Source organism: Chenopodium album, chromosome 17 (assembly GCF_948465745.1).
Source record: "Chenopodium album chromosome 17, dcCheAlbu1.1, whole genome shotgun sequence".
NCBI classification, from domain to species: domain Eukaryota; kingdom Viridiplantae; phylum Streptophyta; class Magnoliopsida; order Caryophyllales; family Amaranthaceae; genus Chenopodium; species Chenopodium album.
In genome coordinates, this window is record NC_137850.1 from 15,217,017 (window position 1) to 15,235,543 (window position 18,527).

The following is an 18,527-nucleotide window of genomic DNA, read 5'->3' on the forward strand; positions in this document are numbered from 1 at the left end:
CTGCATTGATTTATATTATTTTAGGATGTGAAATTGATGTGAATGTGTTGTTCATGGTGTGAATGTGTTGTTCATGGCTGACTATGATGCATATGACAATTATCATTAAAGATATATATGACAATATTAAAGACATATTTGACAATATTATATTTATCAAATGACAAGAATGATAATGATATAAATGACAGATATTAAAGATATTAAATCACATAAATTCTATAAACAGAATGTCTTAATCGTTGTCATGCTTTGTTTGATATAGTTGTTTTTGATTAAGATTAAGATTTGTTTGATATAGTTGTTTTTGATTAAGATTAAGTTTAAGATAAGAATGTTGCTGCTTCTTGTTATTTTTGTGTTTGAAAATAAGGATGTTAGGTTTTACAAACATGGAATATGTGGAGGAGGAGGAGGAGGAAGTCGTTACGCAAGATGACGTTCCTTTATCAATTGATGATGACGATGAAGAAATGTTGAAGCTTATAAATTATGATGGAGAAGGGGCTGGTGACAGTGGTGACTCAAGGTCTATAGATGAAGCTGGAGGGGAGGTGGATGGAGAGGGGAATGGTGAAGGTAATTTGGTTGATATGAGGTCTTTGAATGTCGACCCTCCTGAAATTGGGATGATATTTGATTCGTGGCAAGAAATAGATGTTTATTTCAATGCTTATGGGAAGCAACAAGGCTTTAGGGTGGTACGTGGCCAAAGTGCATCTAAGCACTTTAAAGATGGAAGTAAAATAAAACGGGCAGTCACATGGAAATGTGACTGTGCTGGTAAACCTGATACTCGAAGGAAGGTTGGTGGTAAAAGAATTGCTAGGGAGTTGGAAGGGGAACCTTTTGCCACTAAAAAGTCAAAAAAATGTGGTTGTGGGGCTATGATGTATGGTAGCTTGACTTCTAATGGGAAATTGGAGTTGAGGAAAGTGTGCTTAATTCATAGCCATACTTATTCCCCATAAAAGTCAATGCTCGTGATTAAGTATAGATTAGAAGAGCTGCAAAAGGTGCTGTATGTTAGGCGTGCACTCCAGTTTGGTAATGATGTTGGGTTGCCTAATGTGAAACTCCATAGGTGGTTGGCTAGTCAGAGAAATGGATATGAAAATGTTGCTTTCACCACAAAGGATTTGAATAACTTGGCCACGAAGGAGAAGAAATTAAAATTTAAGGATGGAGACGCAAATGTGATGATGAATTATTTTAAAATGACGCAGAAGAACAATAAGAACTTTTAACATGTACATCGGTTGGATTGTAATGGCGTTCTTCAGGATGTGTTGTGGGTTGATGCACGTAGTAGGGCTGCGTATGAAGATTTTGGTGACGTTGTTTGTTTCGACACCACTTTCTTTATGAATAACTATGACTTGTCCTTTGCAAATGTTGTTGGTGTTAACCATCACGGGCAAACCATATTGCTTGGTTGCGCCTTAATCTCACACGAGGACATTGAAACCTTTAAGTGCGTTCCTCCTTAATTAATTAAATTCTTTTTTGTTGCTAGCTGCTAATTCTTCCTTAATTGATGATGATGATGATAACTTATTTATTTATGCAGGTGGGTGTTTTTGACATGGCTTGATGCTGTTGGTGGCTCTCCTCCTATGGCTATAGTAACCGACCAAGATCCGGCAGATGCGCAAAGCATTAAAAGCTGTTATGCCACAAACCCGACACAGATGGTGTTTGTGGCACATTACATAAAAATTTGGTGTAAAGTTAGGGAAGTGTAAGGGGTACCTTGACTTTAAGGAGGAATTGAAAAATATCATCTATGACAGTTTATTTATGGAGGAGTTTGAACTAAGGTGGAATGAATTTATTCATAAGCATAAATTATTCAGTAACATATTGTGGCTTGCTTGTTTGTACGCCGAGAGGGAAATATGGATTCCGGCTGCAATGAAGCATTTGTTCTAGGCTGGAATGAAGGCTACACAGAGGTCAGAAAGCATTCATAATTTTTTTGATGAGTTTTTTGACAAGAACACTAGACTTTGTGACTTTGCCGAGAAGTATGTGGCTGCTATGGAGCAGCGAATGCAGTATGAGAGGTTGGTAGATGGTAACTTTACTGTGTTCCTACGTGGTCAAGTGACTGATTTCAAGTTTGAGGAAACATTTCGAAATGTGTATACTGATGCAAAGTTTATGGAGGTGCAAAGGGAATGCAAGAGGCTCATGTACTGCACTAGTAGTAGCATGAATGAGATATCTCCAGGCTATTTTGAACATCTAATAAAAGATAGAGTATATGTGTGGAATGATTTTGAGAAGAAGGAGAAGTCGATCAACAAGTGTCGGATTTACTGTGTTTTATACTACAGTGAAGATCAGTAAGTAGAATGTGAGATCAAGTTGTTTGAATGCTCTGGGATTATTTGCAGACATTGCCTAAATGCTCTTGAAACGCAGCAATTGGCTGATGTGCCTAGTAGGTACATATTGGATAGATGGCGCAAAGACATTTACCGAAAGCACACGAGGGTTAAAGTTGCCTTCCATGATCTAACAAAAACTCAAGAAGTTGTTCGATATGATAAAATGATGTTAGCATTTGAGCCTTTGTCATGTCTTGCTAGATACATGGACAATACTATGCAGATGGTTATTGAGGGGCTAAAGAGTTGGAGATGAAGGTCAAGGAAAAAACCACACCAGCCCTTCCAATAAGTAGTGTTGGGGAGACTGGGAACAAGACTACTCCTCCAAGTGTGAACAAGAAGAAATGTGTTGATCCATCGAGACAAACTCCATCTTCAGTTGCTAGAAGTGTTGTTTATGGAGCTGTAGAAGTGGAAAGTGATGAATGCAATCCACCTCTTATTCAACCAAACCCTGTCAGCGTTGTAGATACTCCTAGCAAGAGGGGTCCAGGTTGTGTGCGGTCCAGTCTGTTCATGACGACAGTTGAGGAAGATAGAAGGCAGAAGGAAGAGCAGAGGAAAAAATATGCATCTAAAAAGGCTTGAGATGAGCTTGCGAGAAAGAAGGCTGCAGGGAAAGAAAACACTACCGAAGGTGTTCATTCTCCACAGTCTCCACATACCTTTACAAACTCCATTTAGGTATTAACGTGTTCAGTACCTTGTGATTATTAACACTAAAATAGGTGGCGTAAGTAACATAATATGTTAATTCTTGCAGGTTAGTAAAGACACGGTTGTGTAGACACTAAATTGTGTCAATCCAAAAACCAAACCCAGTGATGAGTACTTTTCACGTCATTGATATCGAGTAAGGTGAAATTTTAAAGAGTCTCGTGATGCATCTGTTTTCTAAAATGTTTTAATAAAAATACTTCTTGCTGTTTTCGAAAATATGTCTTTTCGTACTCTATTTATGAAAAACGTCCAATACAATTTAGTTTGGTCCATGATAAGGGTCCAATAATTGTGTAGTTGGATGGGCCTTGAAAATACTTTTCCAACGATGTATTATAAGCCCAATTCCAATGAATAATGAGGAAGTTATGGCCAAAATACTAAACTGGGCTCAAACCGGATTTTACCTACGGCCCAATGATCATGTGGAGGGTCCAAAGGCTTAATCCCATTCCTAAACCAATTAGGATTAATTAGAAACTTCTACGAGTTTCTAAAAATTCTTAATTATCCTTTTTCGAAAAGATAAGATTAAAGAGTTTGAAATTGAATAAAACTTTCCCTTTTTAAGTCCTAATTCTATTCGAAATGAAAGACGTTCAAAGATGTTCAGATGATGTTTTCGTGCCTGTAGGGAATATTTCAAGAATCCCACACTTGAAACCCACTGTGATCATACACTTAATTATGGTGGCGTCTAAAAGGAAGGAAGCTAGAGCAAAAGAGTCGCCAACAAGTTTTAGAAACTTGTAAACCGTTCACAGGGTGAAGGTTACACCCCTTCACGATCCATGAGATCGTTAACTCCATAGTGGTCTGGAACCATGACTGGATATTTGGGGATGAAGGTACAAATCAAACCTAAAAGAGATTGAACCTGCCCTAAAAATAAGCCTCTACTTTATTTTTCTCATATTCATGTGTGCTTTCTGACTAACATACAATCAATATATTAATCCTAAACCTGTTTAACCTATGTTGGTTGAACATTAATGCGCAAACAAATCTTTTATTGGCGATCACTTGAATTATAATCATATTAGCCTAAATAAAATTATTAATTATCTTATTAAGCGTGATTACAAGTACAAATTCCCCTTTATCCTGCAAGAGAGGGCGTAATCAAGCAATAACAAGCAACATAATATTGAAACAACAAATCATCATCATAATAACAATCTCATCAAAGCATAATAATATTAGCATGATCCTAGGCATGATACTAACAAGATTAATAACAAATCCTTGCATGTCGATCACTAAACAATAAAAATCAAATCTTTATCCCTAACATGATACTAGAAAGCAACAAAAGCATCCTAACATGATACTAGGAAATTAATATAATCTAAGCATGATTTCTATATCAAAAGAATAATTAAGCAATTAAATTACTTACTTCGATGCCTTGTATCTCTTTGTATCAAAGCAATACACACGTTAGTAACTTCAAGGAAAATATTAAATCAAACAATTAATTTAAATAATTGAAATAGGGATTTGGGACCAAACCCTCAGAAATTATCAATCTTTCACGTCGAGGGCGAAGGCAACTTCGAACTTGGCTAGGTGTGTCTAGAACTCATAAACGCGGTATTTTTATTTGAAAAGGGGAAGGATTAGAAAGAGAGAGAAAGAATAAGCTTCTAGCTTAAGAGAGAGAAGAGAATAAAATTAGATGATTGTTGATGATTGAAAACGGGGAAATACGACTCTATTTATAGAGAAAATAGTTCGAAAACGACAGAAAAGAGTTAGAATTTGAATTGGAATAAAATTGGTTCTGTCGCAGAGTTGTCGCGTGCGGCAGAGTCTGTCACGAAACGACAGAAATCACGCGGCGCGACATAGCTGTCGTTTCGCGTTGAGACAGTTTTTTGCGGATTTTGTTTTTATCATATCTTTTGATCCAGAAGTTCAAATATGTCATATAATATTTCTTTGAAAAGATCTTGAAGTCTAATTTCCAACCCAATTAGAATCAGATTAAAATCTTTTTTAGAATAAAAGATATGGCCAAAATAGTGGAAAGGTGTTAGTTTTGGATAGAGTTTCGTATTTCTTTTATATCTTTTTCGTTATAGCTCAGAATTAGTATTATAATATATCATTGGAAATATAATTTCAACATATATCCAACCATATAAGATTTGGATAAAAATTATGAGGCACGAAAATAACATCTTATCATCTTTGATTTCGCACAGGACAAGCACTTCAAAAAGAGGAGTTTTATTCAATTTCAAATTCTTTGATCTTATCTTTTCTAAAAGGATAATTAAGATCTTTTATAAACTTATAGAAGATTCCAATTAATCCTAATTATTTTAGAAATGGGATTAAACCTTTAGACCCTCCTCATTATCATTGGGTCGTAGGTAAAATCCGGTTTGGGCCCAGTTTAGTATTTTGGCCATAACTTCCTCATTATTCATCGGAATTGGGCTTATAATATATCATTGGAAAGCTCTTTTCAAGCCCCATACAAATAAAAAATTATTGGACCCATATCATGGACCAAACTAAATTAGACAGGACATTTTTCATAAACAGGGTACGAAAAGGAATATTTTCGAAAACAGTAATAAGTATTTTTATTAAAAATAACAGCATCACTAGACTTTTCAACTTTCACGTCGTTCGATAATCAATGACATGAAAGGTACTCATCACTGGGTTTGGTTTTTGGGGAGACACAATTAGGTGTCTACAGAAGCCCCCACTTTGACTGAGTTTGGAGAAACGCAAGTTTCGAAAACAAAAGTCAAAGTAGCGATAGGGACGGAGAATGATTTAGAACGTTCTACAACCCTAAATCATTCTTGTAACGCCGATACCTGCAAATTAGCGTTAGTTAAACAGATGAGTGAGTTAAGAAATGCGTATCTTGCACCGTCGAGTACACGTCTCTAGAGTATTTTGTTGCTGCATTTTTGTTGTGACGACCTCCACAGTGCCTCGTGAACATCATTGTTGAAGATCGCTACTTGTAGCCATCCTCGATTGTTTGTTACAATCCTCCACATCCTAGGGAACATCGTCGAAGGCGACTGCTTGTAGCCGTCTTCAGCTTTGCTGTGACGTCCTTCCTCGTCTTAGGAATTCTATCGTGAACCACCACACCTTGAGCGATCCACTAGACGACAATCTTCCACACCTTGGGAATTCTACCGCGAACCACCACGTCTTGAGCGATTCACTAAATGACGGTTTTCCACGCCTTGGGAATTCTTATTGTGAACCACTACGTCTCGAGCGATCCATTGGATGATGGTTTTCCACGCCTTGGGAATTCTTATCATGAGCTTCTGCGCCTCGAGTAACTCACAAATGAATGATGACAAATTTCCTTGCTTCGGGCAACATGTCGTAGACTCCTTCGTCTTGAGCAGTCTTCTGAATGATGATTTTCCATGCCTTAGGAAGTCTAATAGTTTAACAGTTTCCACGCCTTGAGAGTCTTGTCGTGAGCTCCTACGCCTTGAGTAGCTCGCAAGTGAAATTCCACTAAGTACCCGCGCCTTGGGATGCAAACGCTAACCTCTACACCTCGGGAAGTGTGCATCAATCGACAATTTTTCTTCGTCTTGGGAAAACTTGTTCGATAATTATGGGTCTCTTCGCCTTGAGAAACTTGCTGTGTGAGTCGTCTATGCCTTAGGACACAACAAATTTTTTGCTGAATCAAAGTTGTTTTGTTCGACAATCTCCACATCTTGGGGAATGTCGTCCAAGATTGCTTCGCCTTGAGCCATCTTCTCAAATTGGGTGTCAACTTTCGCATCCTAGGGAATGTTGTCAAAGACCACTACGCCTTGAGCCATCTTCTCAAATTAAGGTGACATCTTCCATATCTTTAGGGGATATTGTCAAAGACCACTACGCCTTGAGTCGTCTTGTCAAATTCTCTCATCTTCACGCTTTGGAAGTGATAGCTTTTCATGTCTTGAAAAAACTTGCGTCTTTTGCCTTAAACCTTTGTAAAGATCACCTGTCCGTCTGGGACTTAGTGTACCTGCATCTATATTTTGGACTACAGGACTTTGCTTATGTTTTTCTTAAGTTTGACCTAAGGTTTGTTGTGCTTTATGATTCCTTTGACTTGAGGTTGACTCAAGGTTTAGTCATTGACTGACTTGAGGTTGACTCAATGTGTTTTGACACATGTCTGTAGACTCAACTCGATGTAACATGATACGACATGACTTAACATACATGACTCGTGTGTGCATTGTATTGTAATGTGCTTAAGCGACTCAAAATGTAGAAAAGCAAAAATTTTCCGTCATTTTTGTGGAGGTCATTTTTGTGGAGGGTACCGACTTTCTCCCGAAAAGAAAGACACGAAAAAGAATCGAAGTGAGTGTTTGCGGTGCATGTTGAATGAGCATAGTCAATGTATGCGTCGATGTTGTATCTCATGGTGTAAGGATTAATTCATCCTAGGCTATCTCAATTGTTGACTCGATGATGAAAGTATTTGGGTAACTTAGGCGCGGAGGCTAAGTACTTCATACTTTGTGATGCAATGAGGTTTATGAGTGATTTTGATATGACAAGGCATGCTTTAACGTCGTGTTAAGATTTCATGACAAAGGGTTCCTAAAGGAAGGTTTATTTGGTCATGTATCTGTGATGTATGCGAAAGTGATACTAAAGTTAGGCCGCAAAGGCTAAGGGTGTGGAAATATATTAAAAAGAGTCAAATAATGGTGACTCTTAGGCTGGGTAGGCTATTGATGTAAGGATCAAGCCCCCAAGTCTAGCTCTAAATGGATAGGGATGAACATTAGAGATCCCTTGATATGATCTTGTATGAATGTTAATGTGAATGAATGCATTTTTATTACGGCCGCACCCCAATGTGAGGTTGCCTATGTATCCGTTAGGAATCAGGTTGAACGTACCTCTAGCCGAACCTCGCACAAGTGTGTATATACCTCAAAGAGGTCTTTAAAGGGTTGTAACGTTGTTAGGCTAAAGGTCGAAGAAGAAAGGGATAAAGGCTCAAGACCCTAGATAAGCCCCCAAGGTGCGTAACCTTGCTTTTGAATCTTTTTATTTGAGGTTTCTCACTTTTGAACTCTCTTTTGTTTATATATATATATATATATATATATATATATATATATATATATATATATATATTTGCTCTATTTCTTTTTTGCTTTTGCATTTTTTTTTTAATATTTTGATAAGTGTGGGCAATCCCGATCATGCGGTTTATCACTCACTTGGCATTCATGTTTCTCAGGCACGGTACCGAGCACTCGATAAGAGACTGAATTTGAGACGTGTTCATATCAAAGACATGTTCATATTAATGACATTGGAACACTTTCCCTTTTGCACTCTTTTATTATTATTTGCTTTTTGCTATTTTAATCTTTTGAAATCACTCAAGCTTTTGAAATTGCATAAGTTGCACACCATCCCATCCCAAGGTTAGGCAGATGTGGGTTGAAAAAATAAGAGGTCTATCGTTAGACGAGGCTCAAAGTGGTTTATCAAGAAAGGATTGTATATTTTTAAAAGGTAAAGATGATATGATATGGCTACAAGGGGTGCCTCAAATCACTAGTATACCTTGTGCTTAGTCTGACGTGGATTTTTATTTTATTTTATTTTATTTTAATTTTTTTATGAGTGCAATGCAATGCAATGATCATATGCGAGGAAAGAAATGCTCATTTTATTAGAAGGAAAAAATAAAAAATCCTACAAAATAAAAACTAAGGGAAATAAAAGGTGCCTATGCTAGACTTATTGGGGAAAGGAGGAACAAAAGAAAAAGAGGTCGCGAAATCTTGTCGATGAAGCTCGCCTTGTGTCTTAATGTGCTTTATCATCAATTGGTCTTGTTGCCAACTGGAGGTATAGGAAGCTTGTTATTATCGATCAAATATTGGATGGCCTCCTTTAGCTTCCAACAACTCTCGGTAGTATGCCGTCTACCTTGATGGTACTTGCAATGAGTGTTAGAATCCCAGTTGGTTGACCTGTTTTCGGGTGATGGATCTTGAAGAAGTCCAATAGGAGTGATGAATCCTTTGGCATGGAGTCGATCGAAAGTAGTATCGTAGTGCATCCCAATAGGGGTAAACTCTTTCCTTAGTTGCTTCTTAGGTTTTTGGTTATCCATGGCTAAGACTTCATTAAGGTCAAAGGTACTAACATTGTTACTAGAGTAGGTGTTTTCGGAAGAAGAAGGATTGTCGTTCTTCTTTCCTTTCCAGCCATTATTGTTACTATGGTTAGTAGCATTCTGTTTTGCAAGATCGTCTTCAATATCAATACCTATGTCATAGAAAACTTTGAAAGTGTTTAAATTGCATTGATATTTTAGGTACCTTTGGTACTTGTCCTGGAGGTTCTTGATGAACATCCTCACAGATTCCTTTTCAGTAGGGACTTCAACCATCTTAGCCAAAGTCTCCCTCCACTTGTTGAAGAAAGAAGTAAATCCTTCGTTCTCCTTTTGCTTCAACGTTTCAAGTTCTCTATGATCATTTTCAACTTGAACGTTGCACTTGTATCTATCTACGAAAGCATTTATTATGGAATCCCAAGAAGAGGTCTTCTCTTTTTCAAGGGAAAAGAACCATTGTTGACAAACGGTTTCTAGAGATAGTGAGAACAAAGTGTGGAAAACCTTCCTATCAATCCCCTTAATGTTCATTATAGTTTCAAAGTCTCTTAAGTGGAAGTAAGGGTTGTCAGTTGGTTTGAATTTAGGGATGTCATTGGCATTGAACTTCTATGGAAGAAGTTCTTTGTCCACCGAGACCCCTTGTGAGCTAATCCCCTGAAACTTGTAATCGTTGGAAATGTTGCTAAGGCTTTCTTCCATGCGCTCAAGTTGTTTTTGCTTGACAGGATCGTTGACTTGAAGAACGAGAGTCTTCACCATCTTAGTCAGATTGTTCATGTTTTGCCTCAAATCATCAACTTCTTGTTGGGAATCTATTATTGGCGATCACTTGAATTAAAATCATATTATCTTAAATAAAATAATTAATTATCTTATTAAGCGTGATTTCAAGTACAAATTCCCATTAAACCTACAAGAGAGGGCGTGATCAAGCAACAACAATATTATCAAGCAACATAATATTATTGACACAACAATCATCATCATAACGATATTCTCATCAAAGAAGAACAATATTAGCAAGATCCTAAGTATGATATTAACATGATTAATAACAAATCCTAGCACGTCGCTAAACAATAAAAATCAAAACTTTAACCCCAACATGATACTAGAGACATACATGATATAAGAAATTAATAAAAATAATCTAAGCATGATTTCTATATCAAAAGAATTATTAAGAAGCAATCTAATTACTTACTTTGATGCCTCATACCTCTTTGTATCAAAAGAATACACACGTTAGTAACTTCAATAAAAATATTTAATCAAACAATTAACTTAAATAATTGAAAGAGGGATTTGGGACCAAACCCTCAGAAATTATCAACCTTTCATGTCTAGGGTGAAGGCAACTTCGAGTTTGGCTAGGTGTGTTTAAGTCTTGTGATGGAGGAATATTGTATTTAAAAAGGCAAGGCTTCGAAAGAGAGAGAAAGAATAAGCTTCTAGATTTGAGAGAGAGAAAGAGAGAATAGAATAGAAAGATGATTGTTGATAATTGAAAACGGGGAAATACGACCCTATTTACAGAGAAAAACGTCCGAAAACGATCAGAAAAGATCGAATTCTAATAGGAATAAAACTGCTCCCATCGCGACGCAACAGGGCTATAGCGACGCGATGGACCTGCCGAAGCGCGATGGTGCTGCATGATAAAAATTGTTGTACGAAGTCATTTTTCCAATATAATTGGGTAATTAGAGTCCGTATTTTATCATTAAAATCAGATTAAGTCTTTTTAAAAACATTTGTTTTATTTCAACTAAAATTCTTTATCTTTTCTAAATTAAATAAAAATATAATTATTAATCCTAATCTCTTTAGAACTAAAAATAACCTTCTAGATTATCCTAGAAAATTAAACTAATTCCTAATGACTTTAGGAATAATTAATGGACCCTCCACTTGATCAATGGGTCACCCATAAAACACATTTAACATCCAATTTAGTATTTTGACCATAACTTCCTCATTATTTATCGGAATTGGGCTTAGAATATATCGTTGGAAAGATTTTTTCGAGCCCCTTCCAACTACACAATTATTGGACCCATATCATGGACCAAATTAAATTTTACTGGACATTTTTCATAAATAGGGTATGAAAAGAAGTATTTTCGAAAACAGAAAGAAGTATTTTTATTAAAAACAGAGGAATTATGAGACTCTTCCTCATTTGACTTCGTTCCATATTCAATGACGTGAAAAGTACTCATCACTGCGTTTGGTTTTTGGGGAGACGCAATCAAGTGTCTACAGAAGCCCCACTTTGACTGGGTTTGGAGAAACATAAGTTTCGAAAACAAAAGTCAAAGTAGAGATACGGACGGAGAATGATTCGGAACGTTTTGTGATCCTAAATCATTCTTTTAACGTTGAAACCTGCAAACCAGCGTTAGTTAAACAAGCAAAAGAGTTAGAAACGCATATATTGCACTGTTGAGCACACGTCTCGAAAGTAACCGATTTTGTTGTATTTTGTTGTGACGACCTCCACAGTGCCTCGTGAACGCCATCTGAAGGTAATAGTGCCTCGCTATCTCCATTTTCTGTGACAATCCTCCACATCCTAGGGAACATCGTCGAAGACCGCTTCTTGTAGCCATCTTTAATTTTGCGGCGACAATCTTCCACATCCTAGGGAACATCGTCGAAAACCGCTGCTTGTAGCTATCTTCAGTTTTGCTGTGATAATCTTCCATATCCGAGGGAACATCATCAAAGACCGCGATACCTTGTGATCCTCAATTTGTTGATGCTTCGTTTGAATGCGTGCTTTGAGGGTGGTGACAATCCTCTTTTTCTTTAGGAACAGTTGCCAACACAACTCTTGAATGATGAGAGACAATTCGGTTTAGGGAAAGTTGTCAATGCCACATAACAATCCGTCCTAGGAAATGTTGCTACGATGAAACGACAATCCGCATCTCGGAAAATTTGCCAAAATCCAATTTGGGAAAAGTTTCCAATGTTGCGTAATAATCTGTCGTAAGAACTTTGCTACGATCGACAATCAACGCCTTGGAACATAACTCTTGAAAGCAATTCGCCTTGGAAATTTACCAATGCTATGCAACAATCCTTTTAGGAGAATATTGCCATAATTGACAATCCGCGTCTTGGAACATTTGCAAAAAAGAGTCGATCGGCAATCCACTTTGGGAAAATTTGCCACTACTAAAATGAATGACAATCCACGTTTGAGGAACCTTTGCCAAAATATTAAGTTGAATAAAGTCCTGCGACAATCATTTAGGAAATATTGCCATAGGGTTCCGTGTGTATGACAATCTGAACTTGAAAGAAATTACCAGAAGGAGCACGGAAATCCACGTTTGGAAACATTGCCAGTTTGAGATGACAATCCAATCTTGGAAAAATTGTTGAAGAATGGATGAATGTATGACAATCCGATCTTAGAAAAACTTGCCAAATAGAGAAAGAGCACGACAATCCATGCTTGGAAACATTGCCAAAGGTGACAATCCAATCTTGGGAAATTTGTCGCTTGAAGAAGATGCTCGACAATCCACTCTTGGAAACATTGTCAGTTTGAGATGACAATCCAATCTTGGAAAAATTGTCGTTTGAAGAAGATGCTCTTAAGCCCTGCAAAAGAGATCAAATTTTGCCAAAGGACCTTAACAGTTGATTTGCTTAAGGTTTACTCAAGGCTTGGTGTTACTTGACTCATTGTGTAAAACTTAACATTTTTGCTTAACTCGATGTGTAACTCGACGTACTCAAATTGACTCGATCTAATAACCCGACATGACTCAAAGTGTACATGACTCGTGTTCATAGACTTAACTCGATGTGATGACACGACATGACTCAATGTGTACATGACTCGTGTGTGCATTGTATTGTGATTGTTCTTGTGTGACTCGAAAATGCCGAAAAACAAAAACTTTATGTCATTTTTGTGGAGGATACTGACTTTCTCCCGAAAAAAGAAAGTCGTGAAAAGAAAAAAGTAAAGTATTTAATGGTGCATGTTGAATGAGCTCGATCAAGTGTATGCTTTAACGTTATCTCTCATGGTGCAAGGATTGTAGCATCCTAGACTATCTCAATAATTGACTCGATGATGAAAGTATTTAGATAACTTAGGCACGGAGGATAAGTTTTTCATACTTTATGATGCAATGATGATTATGATAATGAGTGATTCTAAGATGGCAAGGCATGCTTCAACGTTGTGTTAAGATTTCATGAGCAAGGGGTTCCTAAAGGAAAGATTATTTGGCAGTTCGTTTTTTTTTTAAAAAGGTATTTCATAAGTGATCATTTAAATGGTACTTATTGACAAAATTTCCTAAAAAGAGATTTCGGTATTTATAGAGTATGAGAGAAGAACAAAAAAGGAAAAAATTGTCGTGACACAGTGGATGCACCGTAACACAGTACATTGTGCCACGGCGGGACACTTAATTTTGCCATATTTTTAAAACTTTCAGAAATTTTGATATGTTCTCGAAATAAGACATATAATATATTGCTAGAAATAAATGGAAGTCTACTTTCCATACAAATAAGAGTTAGGTCAAAATATTTTGTCGCTTTTAAAAATATGGCCGTTTGAGTGCAAGGGTGTTGATTTTGGGTCGAGTTTTAATATTTTGCTCATATTCTTTTCGTTTTAAATTGGATTTGAGCTTATGATGCATCATTGAAAAGTTTATTTTGAGTGCTTATTCAACCAAATAAGATTTGAATCAAAGTTATGGCCTACAAAAGTCAGATTTGCTCGGTTTTAGATTGTGGTGAAGATAAGAAAAAATTGGGCTGTGGTTTGTGGGTTTTAGGGTATTAAAAGGGTTTGAATTCATGTTTGTGCTAGAAGTTCAAGGAATTTTTAATTTTGATGCGCAATTTGAAAAATTAACGGTAAAAGGTCATTCATCACTTTTATTTCGAGGAGACACAATTAGGTGTCGACAAGCATTTTTTTTAATAACTAGCATTTTGGCCTGTGCGATGCACGAGCTAATAATGTTATTAGTTAAATTAGAAAAAAATATGTTATTGTATTTACCTTTACTTAATAATTGTTTATTCTTGAAATAAATGAAAATTTTAAAAGGGAGAGGAAGCAGTGACAATTGCATTGCACCCATATATAGTTTGTATTAAGTTAGAGGCGGATATGAAGTAATCATAAAATACATTAAAGAATTATTAATAAGGTTATGTTTTATTTTGCATGTTAAAAAAATTTAGAAACGGAAGGGTGACAGATTTCATTTGTTATTTGTATTATTAGAGGAAGTATTATTCTAGGGTTATGAGAAATTTTTGAAGTGTCTCTCAATGGCAAAATCGCAAATAAGTGGAAAAAAAGTAAAACGGTATAGTAAAATGTTGAACGGTGTGGTCCCAAAAGAAGGATAGTGACAGCTGATTAAAAAAGTGAAAGAATTGTTGGAAAATCAAAAAGCTCAGCCCTCTCCTTTCTCCGTTGTCCCTTCTCACTGGAAAAGGCAAAATTTGAAAACCCCATGGGAGAGGGTGGAAAAAACTCGAAGGAGGCAAAAAGCACTTGTTAGTCGTGTGGAATTAAGGTGAATACAATGGATGGTGTTACTAACGACGTAGTTGTCGTTAGTAACACCTGCGATGATGATGTTCTGGTGCTGGTTCTGGTGAAGGATGGTGGCGGAGTCGTCGGCGAACGAGGATTTGAGTACGATGAGGCCGGCGACGGTGCTGCTTTAAAGGAGTTGTTGAAAGGGGTAAGTATATAAAATTAGAGTTCAGTAGTAGATAAATTCTTAAAATTAGGGTTTAATGAGTGGGAGTCAAAAATTGAAATTGTGGTAAGAAGTTATTAATAAGAATGTGGTAAAGCAAATATTGTAAAAGATGTGTTAATTGTAAGGAAATGAACCCAGATTTTGTGTAATAATTTATAAAGAAAATGTGAAATTTTATTTGGGAATATGGGTTTAATTAGCTCGGAACATGAAAATGTTTTATGTAATTGAATGTGTTGAAATTTGTAGTTAATGTTAAGAGGTGAAATTATGGTTTAATGTGTGAATTTGGTTATTCATGAATTGTGGGTTTATGGTTCCATGTTTTGTATCTGTTAAATTTTTTGTTGGTGTTGGTCTTTGTTTTTTGTTTATAATTGTTATAGTTCCATGGCATTTCGTTGTGGTTATCAATTATTTGTGTTTTATATGAAGGTTGTGGTTGGTGAAGAGTCTTATAAGACTCCAAAGAAAGGCTTTAGTAGTGTTGCAATATCACTTGAGATAGAGGAGTATGTTGAAGTGGATGTTGGTCTTCCTCATCTTGCAATTGGGATGGTTTTCCAGTCATGGCAGGAACTTGATGAATATTTTAGGGAGTATGGGAAGCAAAATGGATTTGGGGTAGTTCGTACTAGTGCTTATAAGGTAGGGAAAGGGCCTAATGCAAAAATGAGAAGGAATTGTTTGTGGAATTGTGAGTGCTTTAGGTTGCCTAATAGGAAGCGGAAGAAGGTGGAGGATAGTTTAGTGACTGATGCTCAGATTGTTGAGGATGAAGCGGTTGGTGTGAAGAGGAGGAGTAAGAAAGTTTAATGTCCTGTGAATGTGTATGCATATGTGAACGAACGTGGGGAATGGGTGGTTCAGAGGGCAGATCTTAAGCATGGTGGTCACACCCCCACTCCAGGGAAGGCTAAGAATATTAGTAGGTTGAGGAAAAAGTTTCTGGTGGAGAATCCACATGTTGTGGGGCAGCTTTTCAATGAACGGGGATCTGGGGTTCCCGTGGCGAAAATCTATAACAAAATGGCGAGGGAGCGTAACGGGGTGGAGAACATGCCCTTTGCACAGAAAGATCTTCATGATGAAGTGGCTAAGCAGGAGAAAAAAATATTTGATTAAGGTGACGCTAAAGCAATGTTTACCTATTTCCAAACAATGGTTGAAGATAACTCAAATTTTTTCTACACATATCAAGTAGATGAAGAGGGTAGGTTGAAGAATGTACTTTGGGTAAATGCAAGGTGTCGCATGGCATACGAGGAGTTTGGAGATGTAGTTTGTTTTGACTCAACCTACTTGACCAATGAATACAAGTTACCGTTTTACAACTTTGTGGGAGTTAACCATCATTGTCAAACTATTCTATTTGGGTGCGCACTTGTCAATAGAGAGACTGCTGAGACCTTAGAGTGGGTGTATAATGATTGGTTGCGGTGTATGCAGAACAAAACCCCTGTTGTGATACATACAGATCAGGACCCTGCTATGAGGAAAGCTCTGAAGACTACAATGAAAGGGACTACACACAACTGGTGTATTTGGCATATTTTGCAAAAAATTTCTACAAAGTTGGGAAATCATCCTAATTATCCCGAGTTGAAGGAGGAGTTAGGGAGTGTTGTGTATGATAGTTTGGACTGTGAAAAGTTTGAAAGACGGTGGCCAGAAGTGATCAAGAAATACAAATGTGAAACGGACGTATGGCTGGAAGGTAGGTCTGATGTTATTTATTCCTTTATTTTTGTTTGGTTTTAATATATGATATAAAAAGTAGTTTGTGTTTTTATGGTTTTATGATTACTGTTTGATGTTAGTAATTATTTTATTACAGGTGGTACTATTTTAGTTTGGTTAGTAATTATTTTATTATTATTTGTTGTTAGTAGTTATTATTGTTTGTATGACTTTTTATATTTGATGTTAGCCTTTTATCTTTGGTTTGACTTGTTTGTGTAATTTAAATAGGCTTGTATGTTGAACACGATATGTGGATACCTGCGTTGGTGAAGCATCTGTTTTGGGTCGGCATGAAAACAACCCAGAGGGTTGAGAGTATACACAGTTTTTTTGATGGTTATTTGAGCAAGCATACATTGCTTTGTGAATTTGCGGAGCAATATTGTGAAGCTCTGAAGGTTAGAGTTGTTAGTGAGAAAAGAGCTGATGATAACAATTCCAGATATGTTAGGCAACCCATGACAGCCTTCCCAGCTGAGTCTGTGTTTTGAAAAATCTATACCGATGCCAGATTCAAAGAAGTTCAAAGGGAGTGCAGTAGGCTGCTATATTTGACGGGTCTGGAGAAGAAGCAAATTTTTGACACAGTTATAGAACATGTACTTGAGGATATTGTTTGTTTGAAACCAAAGAATTCAAGGAAAGAAGTACCCTCGCAGAGGAAACATGTGTATAAGGTTACATACAATAGCAGCACCAAAGAAGCAGAATGCGAATGCAGGTACTTTAACTGCCATGGTATCATCTGTCGCCATATGATTATGGTGTATCAAATGAACAACTGTAGAGAAATTCCGGACAAGTACATCCTACGTCGTTGGAAGAAAGATGTTATTAGGAAGCACACTAGAGTGAAAGTGAAGTACCATGATCCGAGCAAGACGGAGGCGGTGTGTAGATTTGATAAGATGATGGGGAAGCTTTCTCCCATTTGTTCTAAGGCATTAATTTGCAAGAGTGCGTCGGATGTTGTGCTGAACGGTCTGCAGTTGCTTGATATCCAAGTAGAAGAGACATTGTCCATGCTGACCCGGAATAGATCTGAGGGCTGTAACGGGACACCATCCTCTGTGTGTTTGGAGAAGGAGGTTACACCACCTACTACTGAAAAGAAAGGGAGTTGTGCAAAGGAATTGTCTCTACAACTTGCTACCATAAAGGACCGCTAATTCCGAAGAAACCTCCTCACCGTACGACTAATTCGAGGTACAAGTCATGTGTTGAAAAATCAAAGAATCCGGATAAGAGGAGCAGTGGGAAAAAATGCACAGCTGCTGGTTGGGGTAGTCAAAACAACCCGCAATCCTTTATTCCACAAGTATACAGTTGGTAGTTCTTGCCACAATGAACTGATACATTTTTTAAATTTGAATTTGAAGGTGCTTGTTTATTGATTGATGGTTTTTTATTCACATAGGATCAACATTTACCATTTTTGATGATGGGTTATAGTCCTCATTGTGTAGGAGGCATACAAATGACAGATGTGACAAGAGAAAAATGTAGGTCGTTATCTACCTCTCCCTAGAGCCAAACCTAATTTGTAAACACTCGACCAACCTAATACAAGTATATGGTAAGTCAAGGGTCGAACCCAAAGGAATGAGTAGGAACGATGCATAGCCTATGTCAAGCTAATTCGAAGAATATAAATGGTTGTGGTTGGTAACTAAAGTGTCAAGAAGCTAGACAAATTGAAGGATTCAATATGCTAAACACTAGGGATATAAGTTCCACATGCAAGCTCAATAATTA

General features: G+C 37.0%; 2 protein-coding genes across 2 annotated transcripts; both read left to right on the top strand.

Annotated features, from left to right (window-relative positions):
- Nucleotides 1–1,938: 1,938 nt before the first annotated feature.
- On the top strand, nt 1,939–2,649 carry LOC145588700 (protein FAR-RED ELONGATED HYPOCOTYL 3-like). Its single transcript, XM_081645312.1, has 2 exons — nt 1,939–2,348; nt 2,400–2,649. The coding sequence occupies exons 1-2, from the start codon at nt 1,939–1,941 to the stop codon at nt 2,647–2,649; spliced, it is 660 nt and encodes a 219-aa protein (XP_081501438.1).
- Nucleotides 2,650–16,190: 13,541 nt separating this feature from the next.
- On the top strand, nt 16,191–17,941 carry LOC145588701 (protein FAR1-RELATED SEQUENCE 5-like). The gene is made up of 3 exons (XM_081645313.1): nt 16,191–16,746; nt 17,001–17,223; nt 17,284–17,941. Exons 1-3 carry the CDS (start codon nt 16,191–16,193, stop codon nt 17,939–17,941), a joined length of 1,437 nt encoding a protein of 478 aa, XP_081501439.1.
- Nucleotides 17,942–18,527: the final 586 nt, after the last annotated feature.